Source organism: Hyperoodon ampullatus (assembly GCF_949752795.1).
Source record: "Hyperoodon ampullatus genome assembly, chromosome: 8".
In the NCBI taxonomy this organism is placed as follows: domain Eukaryota; kingdom Metazoa; phylum Chordata; class Mammalia; order Artiodactyla; family Ziphiidae; genus Hyperoodon; species Hyperoodon ampullatus.
The window spans coordinates 27150042-27171458 of NC_136921.1; the positions used below are offsets into that span (position 1 = coordinate 27150042).

Sequence of the window (21417 nt, forward strand, 5' to 3'; positions counted from 1 at the left end):
ACAAACAAACAAACAAAAAAATGTAAGTCCTGCACTCACCCACCATCAGTTGCAATATCCTTTCGACTTCAGATCCCAATGTGCCACAGAATGACTGAGACAGGTAGCTTCAGTAGCCATCTGTTCTTATTCTATTTATCCAACACCTCTAAATAACAGTCATTATTGAATTGCTATGTGTGCATCTAAGATACTCAAAAAAAAAAGACGTAAAGTGTCCATCAGATAATAATAAGTTCAGAGTTTAGGTTTACTAACACCATGAATCCTCTGTTGAGGTCTTGAAGCAAGAGACAATTTTAAGTATTATGTTTTAGAATCTTTTAAATTATTAAGTTGTATATAAAAAAATATTGTAGATGATTATGAACAATAGAAAAATCTCTATTTACAATTATACTAATGCCAGAAAATGGAGACTTTATTTTAAAATGTCAAATTAACAGCAAAAAATGCAATAGAATGTTGAAGTCAGAACGATGTTGTAAGTGACCTATGACTGTGAGTCGTTCTAATAATCCTCCAAACAGCTTTTTCACTATCAATATACACTTATTTCTGCTTAGTTAGAATTTCAACCTGCCTTCTGTTTGTAACAAAAACTATTCAATTAAAACATTGAATCTGTCCAAAAATCAGAATGTATATCAAGTGGAAATTTAAATCACAATAACATCTGCTGTTTTTCACCCCAGGACTCTTCCACTGCTATGGTTGGCATACTGTAAGTTTCTAGCACCCTCATGTGGTTTAATTGGAATGGTTTCACAGGCATTTGAAATCAGTTGTCTGAAACTGAAAACAGTGGAACAGACTATATAATTCAACACAGAAGTTCTGCTGGCATCATAAACCAAGAAAGGAAACCTCAAGTCAGCAAAATTCTAAGATGAATGTATAGGCTCAATTCTTAACTTCTATCTACTGTTCATTTTATATGATCACTACAAAGGATGACTTACAAGCAACTGCAGCTAGTTTCATTTTTGGCAGATTGGAGTCCCCCATTTTCAAAACCAAGCATTTGTTGTGGGTGATTGTTGAATAGATGAAAAAGAACCTCCTCTGCTCAATAAGAAAAGCAAGTGCCCAGTTTGTGTACATTTTTATTGCCCAGTTTGTGTACATTTTGATTAGGTAAACCCAGTAACCCGATTATATGTTGCAGTTTCTAAATAGTCGAGAAATCCAGGCTTTGAGAGCTTCCACTGTTTTCAACATTTTAAGCAATTAATTTTTCTACATTTACTAAAATCATTTGAGAATAATTTCTGCAAACAAAATTTTTCCCTCTCTAAACATGTGCCTAGGCTTGTAGGTGAGATTTCTTTCCAGTAGTAGTGTATTTCAAAGCCCTCTTAAAGGGGAGAAGCTAAAGAGAATTACACTGTCTTTCTTAAACTGGTAATACATGTTCCTGTTATCACAGATCCAAGTTTAAAACCTATCTGTGACTTCATATGCCTGAGCTGCCTCAACAAATGATCTTCTCAGGAAATAGAAAAAAGTAGATTTTAAAACACTGACATTATCGGAATATTCTGAACATGAAATAAAATTTTAAAAATAATTGGCCATAAAGGAGATAAAAATGCAAATTAGTGAGAGGTAAAGAGTCTATTAACAAAAATTTAATGTGGCTTATTTGTATGCTGAACTGGATGTCCCAATGTTAAAAATATCAGTAGAATGCAAGAGGAATATGTTTGCTCATCAATACACAGCAATACGTAGGTTGATATTAAAAGAGAAAAATAGACTTCAGAACTTGGAAAATGTATAGAAAACAGAAATAGTATTCATTTCATTATTGATTAATAAAATTTAAATCTAGGTAATGTCTGGTAATTAAATAGCACATCAATCCATAAATGTACACCAATTTTTGTAAATTCAGAAGACCTAATAAAAACAACACTATGTTTCATGTCAAGGGTAGGGCAGGGGTAAAAGACAATTAAAATTATTAATAGATGCCTTTGAAAAGGTAAACGTCTAAAAACTGCCATTTCTTCTGGTAATGGCTATTGCTTTGCAGCATTGGCACTATTTACTTCATTGAAGCAGAATTTTGGCCAAATGTGTAAGGGTAAGAGGAAGACAAAACTGCACAGAAGATACCTGGAGTGAATCAGAGCACTAGTGCCTTACCTGTTGAGCCCTTTTAGTGTATTTTCCATGCTTAAAATGTCACGCATCTTATACAAAAACCACTTGTCAATGGATGTGAGCTTCATAATCTCATCCAGGGACACATTGTCTTCCAAGGCCTGCCAAAAGGAGAATAGATGCTTTCTTTGGCAAACATCTTATAAAGGTCTTATTTGGTTGAAAATATAGCAGCCTTTCCTCTCCATGTTAAGAGAGCCTGAGGCTACAGACTGAGAATGAAACTGATATCACATCGTTGACATTCCTCCCAATAAACCTACAGATACTGCCAACTCTATCCACAAATGGCATGCACAGGAGGTACTGTGAGTTCATCAGAGTAGTGTGCGCTCAGAAAAATCTCTGTAACAGGCTCTGCTTCCCTGCTTTTTATATGACTGTGTTACCAATTATATTCTAAATCTGGTATATCTTTTTGGCATTAAAGAGAATATCTTGAAACTATAGTTACTCCAACTTGGTAAGAAAATGTAGAATCAATATAATGATCATTTAACTTGTATTTTGGATAATTACCCTTCAGCATATTTAGCATATTTTTATCACTTCATTCCATATTCACACAAACCAGTCATTGAGAATTTATGGATCACATTTGGCTTGGTGTTATTTCTCTCAAATATTTCCTCACAGAAGACTTCAAACAAAAAATTATTTTGAATCAGTTACTGTGCCTTTTGTGCTAAGACAGGCACTTTACAAAATCCTAATATATTCCAAAACAATGTAGTAATAACTTCTGTTCTGATAGGCAGTTCAGCTTTTTCCTCAAGCTTAGTTTAGCAATTTCTCAAAAGTAAAATTACAGCTATGGGTCATTAAGCTGAGTACAAAAGGCAGCTGAAAGAAGAGATAAACTCTCAAAACCAAAACCTTTATATTCAAAAGATGCCTACTCTTATTCTTTTCTATGTTTAGATACATATTTATACTCAATGAAAAATGATAATCAAATATTTCAAAACAACATATTTTATTATGGCACACTATATTTTTAAATCCCATTAGGAAATATATGAACTAATAACTGCTGTTATATTTCAACCAAGGGAGTTTAATTTTCCTAAAACTTTCACTTGTTTCTGGTATCAGAGAGACCATGATCATACATGTTGAGAAACAATATAGCTCATAATTCTATTCACTAGAATAAAATGACATCTAATGTGAATACTAAAAGACATATTCATTTCATAAGTCTATTTATGTTTTCTTGTTTAATTCTCCCTATAACTATAGCCAGGTTCCCAAGGACTTAATATTATGCCTTATTTGCTAAGGGATTAAGGGACAATTGGCTGTTTGACCATGAACACTGTGAGGGGAATAGAACCTTAAGGTAGTAGTGACACTTTTGATAGACCAAAGGACATTTTCACACAATCGCACACAGTAATCACCCTGCGACTGATGAAGGACCTAGAATCTGCAGTCATTTTACTGTGAGGAAGGCCAACTAGAATCACATCTACAGCTCTGAACAGAAAGCAAGATCCTGCCGGTCTTTCAAGAGCTGCAGCTTTGCCATGTCACACAGCTGTAATGAAGTTCGTAATGACCCCAAACAAGTTTGAGGTTACTCTAATGTTCCCCAAATAAAAACAATGCCCTGTATTCTCCCCAAATCAAAAGAGGTGATGATCCAGTCATCCTGAAATAAGACTGCTGCAAAAATCAGACCTCAGAGCAAGTTGCCCTTTCTAAGAAGTATGAAAGCGAGCAAAGATTTACTCACTCCCTTCATTCTTTTTCCCCTTCAGCCCACCACACTCCTTACACTCTTTGTCAAAATCACCAAGTTCCTGGTTGCTGTGGAAATGAACAGTAATGATGACCTCTAACAAACAGAAATCAGTTCCTTCTCCCAGCACGCTGGCAGGCAATAATTTATACCTCAGACCCTGCACTTCTTGCTCATACTCTGTGGAAGAAAGAATCTCCACACATTTTCCCTGAATTCTCATCCTTTATAAGTCTGTTAGGAAAGAATGAGAGATATGCTTGAGTTTTACAGCCTCACTGGGAACTTGGAAATACTTCCCTTGTTCATCCACCTCAAAATGGCAGAAGTATGATTACTAGACTCAAGGAAAAAATCTATTTACTGTCCTTTGTCTGGAAAAAAAATGATATGTATACATACATACACACACATACACGTATATACACATGTATGAATGTTGTAGGTTGCTTTTTAAACAAAAGACTGAAATAAGAACAATAAAGAAGGTGAAACATCTTTCTAGAATGATGTCTCATTACTATTATCACTCCCACCACCATGGAAAAATGTTAATTCTCTATTCCCTTGAAAGTCAACTTTGAGAAATGTCCATCAAAAAATACTAGTATCTCTCAGACTACTTCAGAATTTCAATGGAAATGAAATATTCTGCATTTAGAAACCATAATGGTGAGGAGAATATACATTAAATGCAATGAAGGAAACATTACCTCTCCTCCTTCTATAAATGAGCATAAAAGTTGCAGAGTTTGAAATCACTAACAGCATTCTTCTGTTGCTACAAAGACAAGTCACAAAGACAGATTCCCTTTTTAAAGACAAAATTCATATTTTCATCAACTCATCCCACATGTACATACACACACATAAAATGGTCAGAGGACTTTGTAGCTCCAGTGTGGTTTGGTACTGTTGGAGGATTAATACCTAACCTTCCTTAAATGTCAAAAAGCAATTCAAGGATTTCTGACCAGACAGATCCCAGCTGCCCAAATCACCTTTTATAAAATCAGATGAACTAAAACTTCAAAACTCTAAGCATAGTAAACATGAAAGGAGATTAATATGGCATTTAATTTGCATTAAAGGGAACTAGTGGGTGGAAGTGAGAAATGTGGGGCTTTTTTGTTCTATAAGTAAGACCAATAAAATAATTACATAGAAAAGCCTATAATCATGGAAGTTCTTTAGAGTTTGTTGTTTAAACACAGAAGAAGAATCAAATAAATAAAGATTATTCTAGAGTCTTAGGTAGGACATACTAAGTGATACCATTTTACGCATCTTCCTTTCTAAAATATAATTTTACACATTTTCAATGAGCAAGTAATGAGAGTGATGGGAAATCATAAGTCAATATTATCAAACATTTAAGAGTATTGATAATATACATACTAAAAGGGAAGAATATTTTATCTATGTGATCATCCTTTAAAACTGCAGTGTTCCCTTTAAGTCCAGGCTTAAGGTGAAAATAAAAAAGGGTAATTTTTCATTAGCTATAGAATAATCTGATGAAGTCCATAGAAATCTCCAGTTTAATACTATTAAAGAGAATTAAAGATTTTCCAAAAATTCCTGAATTCAAGACCACTTTGTGATTCAGTTTTACATTAAAGTCCAAGCTGACTGTATTCTGGGAAAGGAAAAAAAAGGTAGCTCTCGGCCCCTTGTCACATATTACCTTGGCGATGGCATAGATGCGGATGCTGGATGGTTCAGCCAGCTCTCTTCTGAGATCAATGTTGGATGGCCACTCTTTGTTCATTGGGAGACGCGAAGTAAAACCAGCTATAGAAGGGTGGCACATCCGTAAAGCCTTCTGGAAACTCTCCTCAAAGGTGCGACCAATAGCCATGACCTGTAATACACATTTAAGACTCATATTTTTAAAAAGAGCTTGCATATTTTTAATTTGTAACACAGCTAGAAGTTGACTATTTTTCAGAAAAGACTTAGTAACAAGACATATATCAGAAGAATGCTACTCAAATTTAAGTTATTTTTCTTTCTTGCCTTTTTACCATGGTTTTGATGTAATGAGTCTTTAACATCATTAGGTCACTCTTTTACCACTTAGGGAATTTAGCTTGATTTGCTAAGACTGATGAGGAAATCACCTGTACTTGCTCTGGACCATAGCATTAAAAGAAAGAATCTGTGGCCAGAGAACATAGACCCTTCCTTAATAGATAATAAGATCTTGCTTTCATGCAGATGTCCTTTAGAATAAAAAAGCAAATGAAGAGAAACCAGACATATATTAACACAAAAACAGAACTATTTCTAAATGGGTATCAGTCAGTATCCCAGACAGGTTGGTTTTCTTTATAGCTAAGCATTAATATTAATAGAACCTTGAGAATCATAACAAATACTGACAGATTCAGATTTTGAATATAGGAGACTAAATTCCCCATGACAAATTCAACATGTCTTCCCACAATCTTTGCAGCTGATTGTATGCTAATCAATTAGGAAAACCATGTGGTGATTTAGTTTGGACAAGTTACAAGTGAGAACTAAAATTAACCTTGAAGCCTACCCAGTTATTTTCAGTGAATAAATACTGTCTTTGATTCTTTCCATGGAATAATAGATTGCCATGCATTTTTGGTCTACAATTTAAAATAATAACAGTCATAACACTGCCTTCAGTAAACTTCCGTGATGCCTCAAATAGACCTGAATTCTCATTAATGTCAGTTTAGTAAGTCTTCATGTCAACTGCGTGACTAGCTACACATTCAAAGATCACTAAAGCCAAACAGATAACCTTTTCACACTGCTCCAAATTTAATTAGAAATAAGGGAAGAGTCTCAAGAGCAGGGATAAACAAAATATTAGTCCAATTCAGATATGTAATTTATGAGGCATAGTGGTATTTGAAGAGTTATACAATATATTCATAGATTTGCTAGCCTAAGCATAGGAGAGGGTACCAGATATAAGATAGTTTATGGAATTATCAAATTAAGAAAATATTTTTGGAATATTTAAGAAAAATTTTAAGTATTATATATTTAAGAGTTGGCCCTAAAGTAACTAATTCTATAAATAATTCACCATGAATCTTCATTAAAGTACGCTGTACATAATAGTATATGGAGTACATTCAATAAAAGAGAAGTAAACATAATAATAAAGGAATACATAACTGTGTTTGCTCAAAATATGTCCTTTTTAATACTTTATATTATTAAACTTCATATTCATTAAGTGAAGATTTCGCCATTTTTCAGTGGAATATCTATTGTGGCTTTCCCTGACCCTATTCTACTACATTCTCACAGCACCTGCATATAAATACTGCATTCTAACTTTTACCACAGTTTAATTCATATTATACTTAGTTCTGTGAATATATTCTGAACTCACCAGCTGGAGATAATGTCACAATTATCTACATATTATTCACTGTTTTTATCATCCCAGGGTCTTGCATGTAGTAAGAACTCAGGAAATGTTTTCTGACTTGAGTTGAACTAAATGTAAAGTGTTAAATATTCACTGAAGACAAAAACCTTTCAGATAATAAACCCTAAATTAACACATTACAAAATTATCTCATATTCCTTGGCCTACAAATTTTCCCATGCACATTGTGAAAGGGGAACCTTTCCAGGAAATGTAAACTAGATAACAGTTGTTGATTTGGCAGAAACACCACCAACAAAACTTTTCCTGGCATTTGAGTTATAATTCTATTGTGCACCTTGAAGCATGATAAAAAAATTAAGATTTAAAACAGCTATGCCTTATGTGGAAACACTAGGGAGGAAATGAAATTCATATGTATCCTCCAATCAGTAACCCAGTATCCAAGGAAAGTGAAGACTTTCAATGACATTAGGGTTGGACAAAATAACTGAGAACAAGGATAAAAGAGAGGAATTAACCAAGGACTCACCTCTCCTACACTTTTCATAGAGCTACCAATTCGGCTAGAAGTGCCGTGAAAACGATCAAGGTCCCAGCGAGGAATCTTAGTAACCATGTAATCCAGGCTCGGTTCAAAGCAGGCTGATGTTTTCCCTGATACCACGTTCTTGATTTCTGGAAGTGGAATTCCTAGGGCAATCTTTGCAGCAATGAATGCCAATGGGTAGCTATAAAGGAGGAGACATTTTTTTTTCTTTCAGCAGTAAGTATTAAAAACAGCTCAAAATATAAATAGGTTTTTCTTAGAAATTCTGGTATTATTTCACATCAAGGTATAAAACACACCTGATTCTCAGTTCTGTATGAAAATTTAAGAGCTCCTTATAAAATAAAGTCAGTCATGATAAAGTACAGAGGCACAGATCACAAAAGAGTTCACTGTCTATGCCTGACATGCAGTGCTACAACTCCCAACCTTCACGTCTTCAACCCAAAATCAATAGCTCCCTTGATAAATAAAGTACTTACTTGTGTATAATTTCCACTAAGATAAGAATCTGCAAAATATTCTTTTATAAAAATATATACATGTTTGCACCTAGGAAGATGGTGGAGTTAGCTGGTACTATGGGGTATGTAAAGGTCATAAAATGCAGTCCTTGAAAGTCTGAGTCCTTGCTCTGTTTCCAAATTATCTTTGAACTTTGGGCTCCTTACACAATTAACACTCTGGAAACTTGACCATACTCTTCTGGAATGTCAGCTTGGGTAGCTGTATTTGAAAAATTAATTCACAGAGCTATAGAATTACATATAAGTCCTTTAGTACAACTTCCCCACCTAAGAGGTGAAGAAACTGACAGAGACATTAGTGATGTATCCGAAGTCCCAAAATTAGTAGAAGGACCAGAAGGAGAACTCAGGTCTCCTGACTCTTGTTTAGCTCATCACTCCTTCCACACTCCATGTAGCACTGTCTAGCTACATAAAAATAGCTTTAGAGGTAATTTTTTTTTTTTTTTTTTTTGCAGTACGCGGGCCTCTCTCACTGTTGTGACCTCTCCCGTTGCGTAGCACAGGCTCCGGAGGCACAGGCTCAGCGGCCATGGCTCACGGGCCCAGCCGCTCCACGGCATGTGGGATCTTCCCGGACCGGGGCACGAACCCGTGTCCCCTGCATCGGCAGGCGGACTCTCAACCACTGCACCACCAGGGAAGCCCAGTAATATTTTTTAAATGTCATGTAATTTAAATACCAGATGTTAAAGATATTAATAGAAACAAAAGATATTAATTAGTGTTCCTTCCAGTCATGCTTGCTAGCAATTGTTAAATAGATACAAATTTATTTATTTAGTTGCAAGATTTACCTATAGAAAAAACATACTGTTGTTTGGTCTTGTGAAGTTTTGCTAAAATAAAATAATGTGATTGCATGCTTGAGACAAGTGAACTCTATTATTTGTCCAAAATTTGTTATATACCTAAAAAAGTCAGTGAAGGACTAAAATTAAGGATTAATTTGTACTTTTTAACAACATCTGCAAAGTGCAATTAAGAAGCAGATTTTTCACAGCCTGCTTTGACCACTCAGATCTTGATTAGTTTACGATTAGCCAGCAAACAAAGCCAGCTAGCAATACCATTTGCCTCAATCTGGCAGCAGGCTCATTAATAACCATGTCCATAGGACATGACTGGGAGTCAGCATACAGAAATGGGGACTATAGTTTGCAAATGCAGCACAGTCTTCCACTAGCTTTCAATTTTCCAGTTCAATCTGCAAACCCATGGTCAATCGTTCTGGCCTTACCCAGTAGCTTTTGAGGCCAGGGCAGAGCTTCGGGACAGTCTGGCATTCACTTCAATGATGCAGTATTCCATTGAGGTAGGATGAAGGGCAAACTGAATGTTGCATTCACCCACAATGCCCAAGTGGCGAACGACATTGATTGAAACACGTCTCAACAACTGAAACTCCACATTGGAGAGCGTCTGGGCAGGGGCCACAACAACTGAATCACCTGTACATCCAAGCAACACTTGTTATTTGGTAGCATATCTAAATAACCAACTTTAGTAACTTAACAAGAAACAGAATAGGCTGAGGGTTTGCTGGGAAAAGAATTATCATAGGGAAATACAAGGCACATTCCCTCTGATGGTTTTACCTGTATTACTCTGACATATTTACAGAAATCACTCTAAGCTTTCCCAAGATCATGAAGCTATCAAGGCTTAGTCATCTACTTACTGGATTGACATTAACTTCTTCAATTTCCCTTCTATGTCTCATAAATTAGCTCTCAAGTTCCTCCTTCCATAAAATATCAGCTCCTCTTCACCCAGACTGGCTCTCACCCATCAATTTTCTAAATCTCATCCTTTCCCATTTTCTCACTTCTCTCCAATTATAGGCCCCTGTATCTTCAATCTCTTAGTCCTTAGTCACCATCCCTTCTGCCTACAAACAAGCTCAGATCACTACAGGCTCAAGAAGTCCCTCTCTGAACTGCCAGATGGTTCTAAGAACCAACTCTCTCATTCCTTACATGACTAAACCTTTTGAAAATTTACCAGTTCTTCTTATCACTCAGAGTCATATAATTCCTTTCCATATGGCTCACATAACCAACTTTGCACTGAAACTGTCCTCTTGAACATCCAAAAGCAAACATTAAATCTTCATTCTTGAACTTTCATAGTATTTGCTACAGTCAAAACCAAAGCTCTTTTATAAAATATTTTTGTGCATTGGCTTATATGGTAACTATCATTCCCTTCTTTTTCTTCAACACCAATCCGTCCTTTTTCTTCTGCCCTATAAATCTAAATGTTTCCCAGGGTTTGGTCCTTGACCCTATTCTCTTTCCTTCTACACCTATGCCCTTGAACTCTTAGTCTATGCTTCCAGCTTCCGCTATTTTCTTTATGACCTTGCATCAACTTCTTTATTTCTATCCTCTTTCCTGAATTCCAGCTCTACATTCTCTTCTTGAGATTTCCGCCCACTTTTAAACTTTAGCATTTCTAAATCCTAAGTCATCATCTTTGCCCTCTAGTCTAACGAGTTTCCCTTCCTGAGAAACCTATTTATTTCATCTATTTCTATTTATTGTGGCTATTTTCTCATTCACTTGGTGACTAACACCCAGTCTGCTTCAAGCCTTCTTAACCTCATGCCTTACTTCTCAACACCAAGTCTTACAGATTTTACCTTCACAGTATTGCTTATATTTAACCCCTTCCTCAAATGAAATCAGGATAATAATATCTGCCCTACTTCAGAGGGTTTCTGTGAAGATCAAATTAAATATGAGAGTATTTTCAATGCTGTAAAATACTATACATGTGTAAAATTTTATCACTAATGTGTATGCTAAGAATAGTAATTTAAAGAAAAGAACTTAATAAAGACTGCTATGAGCCATCAGAGATGTGAGCTGAAGCCATTACCATAATGCTTGAAGATTCCTTGCCTACCTGTATGAACACCCATGGCATCAACATTTTCCATGCTACAGACAGTGACACAGTTGTCATCAGCATCTCGGACCACTTCATATTCTATTTCTTTCCAACCTGTCACTGACCTCTCCACCAGAATCTGGTTGGTCATAGCAAAGGCCTGGAAATTGGTGACAAAAGACATCAAAGAGTAAGGAAAGGCACTAGCATTAACATGGCTATTTGGCAAAGCGCCCTGGCCTAAATCCTGGTCTGCACTGAAGTCTCAAGCTTAGTCTCCATCCTCCTCTATGCTCCAGAAGGCACAATGTGTCGGAAAATCAGTGAGGTACTAGGAATAGCATTCTGCAGTGAATATGCTTGATTTACATTATTGAGGCTTGCCATTCAAAGTGCTGATATGACATTAAATCAAACTAATTTAGGAAAAAGAGAAAATAATTGAGCAATCAGGCAAAGGGAAATGAAATTATTTTTGCAGCTAGGCTTTTGTGAAAGCAGAGATGTGATAAGTGCAAATAAATATGGAAAAATAAGTCTAAAGATTCTGTCTTTCTCTAAAATAGCTGAGGGTGCTTTGTAAAGAACACACACAATAAAAGTCAGTTGATGTTGATGAGGAGAAGAAAGGAGATGATGATGGTTGTAAACAGTTAGCCAAGATGGCATATGAAACTTGGGAATTAAAAGAATCATACACAACTATTATTATGGGTAATCACTGCCTAAGTGCTTAAATACTGAATCGTGTATCATGCCTGCCTGATTAAACAGATATGAATTAGTATAATTATCATTCCTTATTTACTCTGTACCCACTGGTGGGTAGAATGCTGAACCCAAAATCTGAAAGAGGTGGTCTCCGACCTTAGGACATTTAGTGGCTGAAAATCCAAGACAGAAATGTCCCTTTGTCTCATAATATATTTGATTTTTTATGGCAATGAAACTAAAAGAAAGCAACTGGGGAAAGTAATTTGAATTTTTCAAATTATTAGCAGGTAGCATAATGAAATAATAACTCAATGTAAGTTATTCCATGATGTGTCTCAACACTGTTTTTTTAACCTCAGCAAACACTACAGGCTCCAGCATGTGCGCTTCAAAATGTAACACAGTTGTCCCCACAGCTACCCATGATGAGGTTTTCAAAGTGGTTAGGAAACTCTGTAGCCAGTGTGAACAATTTAATAATGATTTATTTGTCATTAGCATAGCCTGCTAATAGAAAAAAAAAATCTGGGAAACAAAGGAGATGAATCTGAGGAAGGCTTTTGCATTCTAATGGAGTAGACCGGACACAAGGACTATTGAGATCATCTTCACCTGTTGCCTCAGCTTCTTCTTTCTCTTTCAAGTCTCATATTTTATACAAAGATTAATTTAGGGACCTAGATCAGGTTAATGCAGTTTCTAATAATGCTAACTATAATCTCAAGAGAGTAAGCGGTAGCTTTGGATATAACAATACAAGTCATTATTCTCAAATGAAAAGCTAGGGTTTCAACAAAGAAAACCATTCAACAGCTTACTAACTATTTTAGAGGAATATAAATAATTTTAAAATATCCCATTCCAAAGTTATCTTCATTGTAAATATTTTTAGAGAACTAAGTATTTAGAATGCTTTTTATACTGTAAAAAATACATTTTTAATTGAGAATAAGTATACATTGGTCACGATTGACAGTAATAATAAGGTTGTTAATACTAAAAACATTGGTGGGGGGAGACCTTCAAGATGGTGGAAGACTAAGACGCGGAGATCACCTTCCTCCCCACAAATACATCAGAAATACATATACATGTGAAACAACTCCTACAGAACACCTAGAACGCTGGCAGAAGACCTCAGACCTCCCAAAAGGCAAGAAACTCCCCACGTACCTAGGTAGGGCAAAAGAAAAAAGAATAAACAGAGACAAAAGGATAGGGACGGGAACTGCACCAGTGGGAGGGAGCCGTGAAGGAGGAAAGGTTTCCACACACTAGGAAGCCCCTTCGCGGGCGGAGACTGCAGGTGGCGGAGCGGGTGAGCTTCGGAGCCACGGTGGAGAGTGCAGCAACAGGGATGCAGAGGGCAAAGCGGAGAGATTCCTGCACAGAGGATCGGTGCCGACCAGCACTCACCAGCCCGAGAGGCTTGTCTGCTCACCCGCGGTGGGTGGGAGGCTGGGAGCTGAGGCTCGGGCTTCGGAGGTCAGATCCCAGGGAGAGGACTGGGGTTGGCTGCGTGAACACAGCCTGAAGGGGCTAGTGCGCCACGGCTAGCCGGGAGGGAGTCCGGGAAAAAAGTCTGGACCTGCCTAAGAGGCAAGAAACCATTGTTTCGGGGTGCGCGAGGAGAGGGGATTCAGAGCACCGCCTAAACAAGCTCCAGAGATGGGCGCGAGCTGCGGCTATCAGCGCAGACACCAGAGACAGGCATGGACATGAGATGCTAAGGCTGCTTCTGCAGCCACTAAGAAGCCTGTGTGCGAGGACAGGTCACTATCCACACCTCCCCACCCGGGAGCCTGTGCAGCCCGCCACTGCCAGGGTCCCGGGATCCAGGGACAACTTCCCCAGGAGACTACATGTTGTGCCTCAGGCTGATGCAACATCACACCAGCCTCTGCCTGCACAGGCTCACCCTGCATTCTGTACCCCTCCCTCCCCCTGGCCTGAGTAAGCCAGAGCCCCCTAATCAGCTGCTATTTTAAACTTGTACTGTCTGAGCGAGAACAGATGCCCTCAGGTGACCTACATGCAGGGGGGGCCAAATCCAAAGCTGAACCCCAGGAGCTATGGGAACAAAGAGGAAGGGAAATCTCTCCCAGCAGCCTCAGGAGCAGTGGATTAAATATCCACAATCAACTTGATGTACCCTGAATCTGTGGAATACCTGAAGAGACAACGAATCATCACGAAATTGAGGCAATGGACTTTGGGAGCACAGATATATATATTTTTTTCCTTTGTCTCTTTTTGTGAGTGTGTATGTGTATGCTTCTTTGTGTGATTTTGTGCCTATAGCTTTGCTTTTACCATTTGTCCTAGGGTTCTGTCTGTCTGCTTTTGTTTTTTTTTTTAGTATAAATTTAGTGCTTGTTATTATTGGTGGATTTGTTTTTTGGTTTGGTTGCCCTCTTCTTTCTTTTTTTCCTTTTTTTATTACTTTTAAATATTACTATTTAAAAAAATTATTTTTTATTTTTTATTTTAATAACTTAATTTTGTTGGTTTTTTTCTTTCTTTCTTTCATTTTCTTTCCCATTTCTTCTGAGCTGTGTGGATGACTGGGTCTTGGTGCTCCAGCTGGGTGTCAGGACAGTGCTCTGAGGTGGGAGAGCTGAGTTCAGGACATTGGTCCTCAAGACATGTCCCAGCTCCACATAATATTAAACGGCAACAGTTCGCCCAAAGATCTCCAAATCAACGCTAAGAACCAGCTCCACTCAATGACCAGCAAGCTACAGTGCTGGACACCCTATGCCAAACAACTAGCAAGACAGGAATGCAACCTAACCCATTAGAGGAGAGGCTGCCTAAAATCATAAGGACAAAGACAACACAAAACACACCACCGGACGCAGACCTGCCCTCGAGAAACACAAGATCCCGCTGCATTCACCAGAACACAGGCACTAGTCCCGTACACCAGGAAGCCTACACAACCCACTGAACCAACTTTAGCATCTGGGGGCAGGCACCAAAAACAACAGGAACTATGAACCTTCAGCCAGCAAAAAGGAGACCCCAAAAACAGTAAGTTAAAAAAAATGAGAAGACAGAGAAACACACAGCATATGAAGGAGCAAGATAAAAACCCACCAGACCTAACAAATGAAGAGGAAATAGGCAGTCGACCTGAAAAAGAATTCAGAGTAATGAGAGTAAAGATGATCCAAAATCTTGGAAACAGAATAGAGAAGATACAAGAAATGTTTAACAAGGACCTAGAAGAACTAAAGAGCAAACAAAAAATGACTAACAACACAATAAATGAAATTAAAAATTCTCCAGAAGGAATCAATAGCAGAATAACTGAGGCAGAAGAATGGATAAGTGACCTGGAAGATAAAATAGTAGAAATAACTACTGCAGAGCAAAATAAAGAAAAAAGAATGAAAAGAATAGAGGACAGTCTCAGAGACTTCTGGGACAACATTAAATGCACAAACGTTCGAATTATAGGGATCCCAGAAGAAGAATAGAAAAAGGAAGGGACTGACAAAATATTTGAAGAGATCATAGCTGAAAACTTCCCTAATATGGAAGAGGAAATAGTTAATCAAGTCCAGGGAGTTCAGAGAGTCCCATACAGGAAAAATCCAAGGAGAAACACACCAAGACACATATTAATCAAACTATCAAAAATTAAATACAAAGAAAAAATATTAAAAGCAGAAAGGGAAAAGCAATGAATAACATACAAGGGAATCCCCATAAGGTTAACAGCTGATCTTTCAGCAGAAACTCTGCAAGACAGAAAGGAGTGGCAAGACATATTTAAAGTGATGAAAGGGAAAAACCTACAACCAAGATTATTACTCTACCTAGCAAGGAACTCATTGAGATTCGACGGAGAAATAAAAACCTTTAGAGACAAGCAAAAGCTAAGTGAATTCAGCACCAGCAAACCAGCTTTACAACAAATGCTAAAGGAACTTTGCTAGCCAGGAAACACAAGAGAAGGAAAAGACCTACAATAACAAAACCCAAAACAATTAAGAAAATGGTAATAGGAACATACATATTGATAACTACCTTAAAAGTCAATGGATTAAATGCTCCAATCAAAAGACACAGAATGGCTGAATGGATGCAAAAACAAGACTCATATACATGCTGTCTACAAGAGCCCTACTTCAGACCTAGGGACACAAAGAGACTGATAGTGAGGAGATGGAGAAAGATACTCCATGCAAATGGAAATCAAAAGAAAGCTGGAGTAGCAATTTTCATATCAGGCAAAATAGACATTAAAATAAAGACTATTACAAGAGACAAAGAGGACACTACATATTGCTCAAGGGATCAATCCAAGAAGATATAGCTATTTAAAATATTTATGCACCCAAGGTAGGAGCACCTCAATATATAAGGAAAATTCTAACAGCCAAAAAAGGGGAAATCGACAGTAACACAATCATAGTAGGGGACTTTGACACCCCACTTTCACCAATGGACAGGTCATCCAAAATTAAAATAAATAAGGCAACACAAGCTTTAAATGATACATTAAACAAGAAAGACTTAATTAATATTTATAGGACATTCCATCCAAACAACAGAATACACTTTCTTCTCAAGTGCTCATGGAACATTCTCCATAATAGATCATATCTTGGGTCACAAATCAAGCACTGGTAAATATAAGAAAATTGAAATTTATCAAGTATCTTTTCTGACCACAACACTATGAGACTAGAAATAAATTACAGGGAAAAATCTGTAAAAAATAGAAACATATGGTGGCTAAAAAATACACTACTTAGTAACCAAGAGATCACTGAAGAAATCAAAGAGAAAATCAAAAAATACCTAGAAACAAACGACAATAAAAACATGATGACCCAAAACCTATGGGATGCAGCAAAAGCACTTCTAAGAGGGAAGTATATAGCAATACAATCTTACCTCAAGAAACAAGAAACACCTCAAATAAACAAACTAACATTACACCTAAAGCGATTAGAGAAAGAAGAACAACAAAACACCAAAGTTAGCCACACGAAAGAAATCATAAAGATCAGATCAGAAATAACTGAAAAACAAAAGAAGCAAACAACAGCAAAGATCAATAAAACTAACAGCTGGTTCTTTGAGAAGATAAACAAAATTGATAAACCATTAGCCAGACTCATCAAGAAAAAAAGGGAGAAGACTCAAATCAATAGAATTAGAAATGAAAAAGAAGTAACAACTGACACTGCAGAAATACAAAGGATCATGAGAGATTACTACAAGCAAATATATGCCAATAAAATGGACAACCTAGAAGAAATGGACAAACTCTTAGAAATGCATAACTTTCTGAGACTGAACCAGGAAGAAACAGAAAATATAAACAGACCAATCACTAGCATTGAAATTGAGACTGTGATTAAAAATCTTCCAAGAAACAAAAGCTCAGGATGAGATGGCTTCTCAAACAAATTCTATAAAATATTCAGAGAAGAGCTAACATCTGTCCTTCCAAAACTCTTCCATAATATAGCAGAGGGAGGAACTCTCCCCAACTCATTCTATGAGGCCACCATCACCCTGATACCAAAACCAGACAAAGATGTCACAAAGAAAGAAAACTACAGGCCAATATCACTGATGAACATAAATGCAAAAATCCTCAACAAAATACTAACAAACAGAATCTAGCAGCACATTAAAAGGATCATACACCATGATCAAGTGGGGTTTATCCAGGAATGCAAGGACTCTTCAATATATGCAAATCAATCAATGTGATACATCGTATTAAGAAACTGAAGTTAAAAAACATATGATCATTTCAGTAGATGCAGAAAAAGCTTTCAACAAAATTCAACACCCATTTATGATAAAAACACTCCAGAAAGCAGGCATAGAGGGAATTTACCTCAACATAATAAATGCCATATATGACAAACCCAGAGCCAACATCTTTCTCAATGCTGAAAAACTGAAACCATTTCCACTAGGATCAGGAAAAAGACAAGGTCGCCCACACACACCACTATTACTCAACATAGTTTTGGAAGTTTTAGCCACAGCAATCAGAGAAGAAAAAGAAATGAAAGGAATCCAAATTGGAAAAGAAGAAGTAAAGCTATCACTGTTTGCAAATGACATGTCACTATACATAGAGAATCCTAAAGACTCTACCAGAAAATTACTAGAGCTAATCAATGAATTTGGTAAAGTAGCAGGATACAAAAGTAATGCACAGAAATCTCTTGCATTCCTATACACAAATGATGAAAAATCTGAAAGAGAAGTTAAGGAAACACTCACATTTACCATTGAAAAAAGAATAAAATACCTGGAATTAAACCTACCTAAGGACACAAAAGACCTGTATGCAGAAAACTGTAAGACACTGATGAAAGAAATTAAAGTTGATACAAACAGATGGAGAGATATACCATGTTCTTGGATTGGAAGAATCAACTTTGTGAAAATGACTATACTACCCAAAGGAATCTACAGGGTCAATGCAATCCCTATCAAACTACCAATGACATTTTTCACAGAACTAGAACAAAAGATTTCACAGTTTGTATGGAAACAAAAAAGACCCCGAATAGCCAAAGCACTATTGAGAAAGAAAAACAGATCTGAAGGAATCGGGCTCCTTGACTTCAGACTATACTACAAAGCTCCAGTAATCAAGACAGTATGGTACTGGCACAAAAACAGAAATAGAGATGAATGGAACAGGATAGAAAGCCCAGAGATAAACCCACACACATATGGCACCTTATCTTTGATAAAGGAGGCAGGAATGTACAGTGGAGAAAGGACAGCCTCTTCAATAAGTGGTGCTAGGAAAACTGTACAGGTACATGTAAAAGTATGACATTAGAACACTCCCTAACAGCATACACAAAAATAAGCTCAAAACGGATTAAAGACCTAAATGTAAGGCCAGAAACTTTCAAACTCTTAGAGGAAATCATAGGCAGAACGCTCTGTGATGTAAATCACAGCAAGATCCTTTTGGACCCACCTCCTAGAGAAATGGAAATAAAAACAAAAATAAACAAATGGGACCTAATGAAACTTAAAAGCTTTTGCACAGCAATGGAAACCATAAACAAGATGAAAAGACAACCCTCAGAATGGGAGAAAATATTTGCAAATGAAGCAACTGACAAAGGATTAATCTCCAAAATTTACAAGCAGCTCATGCAGCACAATATCAAAAAAACAAAAAACCCAATCCAAAAATGGGCAGAAGACCTAAATAGACATTTCTCCAAAGAAGATATACAGACTGCCAACAAACACATGAAAGGATGCTCAACATCATTAATCATTAGAGAAATGCAAATCAGAACTATGAGATATCATCTCACACCAGTCACAATGGCCATCATCAAAAAAATCTAGAAACAATAAATGCTGGAGAGGGTGTGGAGAAAAGGGAACACTCTTGCACTGCTGGTGGGAATGCAAATTGATACAGCCACTATGGAGAACAGTATGGAGGTTCCTTAGAAAACTACAAATAGAACTACCATACGACCCAGCAATCCCACTACTGGGCATATACCCTGAGAAAACCATAATTCAAAAAGTGTCATGTACCAAAATGTTCACTGCAGCTCTATTTACAATAGCCAGGAGATGGAAGCAACCGAAGTGTCCATCATCGGATGAATGGATAAAGAAGATGTGGCACATATATACAATGGAATATTACTCAGCCATAAAAAGAAACGAAACTGAGTTATTTGTAGTGAGGTGGATGGACCTAGAGTCTGTCATACAGAGTGAAGTAAGTCAGAAAGAGAAAAACAAATACCATATGCTAACACACATATATGGAACCTAAAGAAAAGAAAAAAAATGGTCAGAAGAACCTAGGGGCAAGATGGGAATAAAGATGCAGACCTACTAGAGAATGGATTTGAGGATACTGGGAGGGGGAAGGGTATGCTGGGACAAAGTGAGAGAGTGGCATGGACATATATACAGTACCAAACGTAAAATAGATAGCTAGTGGGAAGCAGCCGCATAGCACAGGGAGATCAGCTCAGTACTTTTTGACCACCTAGAGGGGTGGGATCAGGAGGGTGGGAGGGAGGGAGAGGCAAGAGGGAAGATATATGGGAACATATGTATATGTATAACTGATTCACTTTGTTATAAAGCAGAAACTAACACACCATTGTAAAGCAATTATAGTCCAATAAAGATGTAAAAAAAAAAGAACACTCCCTAACACCATACACAATAATAAACTCAAAATTGATTAAAGACCTAAATGTAAGTCCAGACACTATAAAACTCTTAGAGGAAAACACAGGCAGAACACTCTATGACATACATCACAGCAAGATCCTTTTTGACCCACCGCCTAGAGAAATGGAAATCAAAGCAAAAATAAACAAATGGAACCTAATGAAACTTAAAAGCTTTTGCATAGCAAAGGAAATCATAAACAAGACGAAAAGACAACCGTCAGAATGGGAGAAAATATTTGCAAATGAAGCAACTGACAAAAGATTAATCTCCAAAATTTACAAGCAGCTCATGCAGCTCAATATAAAAAAACACAACAACCCAATCCAGTAATTGGCAGAAGACCTAAATAAACATTTCTCCAAAGAAGATATACAGATTGCCAACAAGCACATGAAAGAATGCTCAACATCACTAATCAGTAGAGAAATGCAACTCAAAACTACAATGTGATATCACCTCACACCAGTCAGAATGGCCATCATCAAAAAATCTAGAAACAATAAATGCTGGAGAGGGTGTGAAGAAAAGGGAATCCTCTTGCACTATTGGTGGGAATGTAAACTGATGCAGCCACTATGGAGAACAGTATGGAGGTTCCTTAAAAAACTAAAAAGAGAACTACCATACAACCCAGCAATCACACTACTGGGCATATACCCTGTGAAAACCATAATTTAAAAAGAGTCATGTACCACAATGTTCATTGCAGCTCTATTTACAATAGCCAGGACATGGAAACAACCTAAGTGTCCATCGACAGATGAATGGATATAGAAGAAGTGGCTCATATATACAATGGAATATTACTCAGCCATAAAAAGAAACAAAATTGTTATTTGTAGTGAGGTTGATGGACATAGAATCTGTCATACAGAGTGAATTAAGTCAGAAAGAGAAAAACAAATACCATATGGTAACACGTATATATGGAATCTAAAAAAAAAAAGTTTCTGAAAAACCTAGGGGCAGGACAGTAATAAAGATGCAGACATAGAGAATGGCCCTGAGGACACAGGGAGGGGTAAGGGCAAGCTGGGACGAAGTGAGAGAGTGGCATGGACTTATATATACTACCAAATGTAAAATAGATAGCTAGTGGGAAGCAGCCACATAGCACAGGGAGATCAGCTCGGTGCTTTGTGACCACCTAGAGGGGTGAGATAGGGAGGGTGGGAGGGAGACGCAGGAGGGAGGAGATATGGGGATATATGTATATGTA

The 21417-nt window shown here is 37.1% G+C and overlaps 1 protein-coding gene across 1 annotated transcript in view; it reads right to left on the reverse strand.

Moving 5' to 3' along the window:
* CPS1 (carbamoyl-phosphate synthase 1) overlaps window positions 1-21417 on the reverse strand; it is a gene marked incomplete at both ends in the record, with an annotated part of 133910 nt that overhangs the window by 67602 nt on the left and 44891 nt on the right. Inside the window, 5 exons of the mRNA XM_079710487.1 lie at window positions 2152-2270; window positions 5601-5777; window positions 7828-8026; window positions 9613-9823; window positions 11283-11427. Coding sequence (XP_079566613.1) covers window positions 2152-2270; window positions 5601-5777; window positions 7828-8026; window positions 9613-9823; window positions 11283-11427 — 851 coding nt within the window. The remainder of the gene's footprint in view (window positions 1-2151; window positions 2271-5600; window positions 5778-7827; window positions 8027-9612; window positions 9824-11282; window positions 11428-21417) is intronic.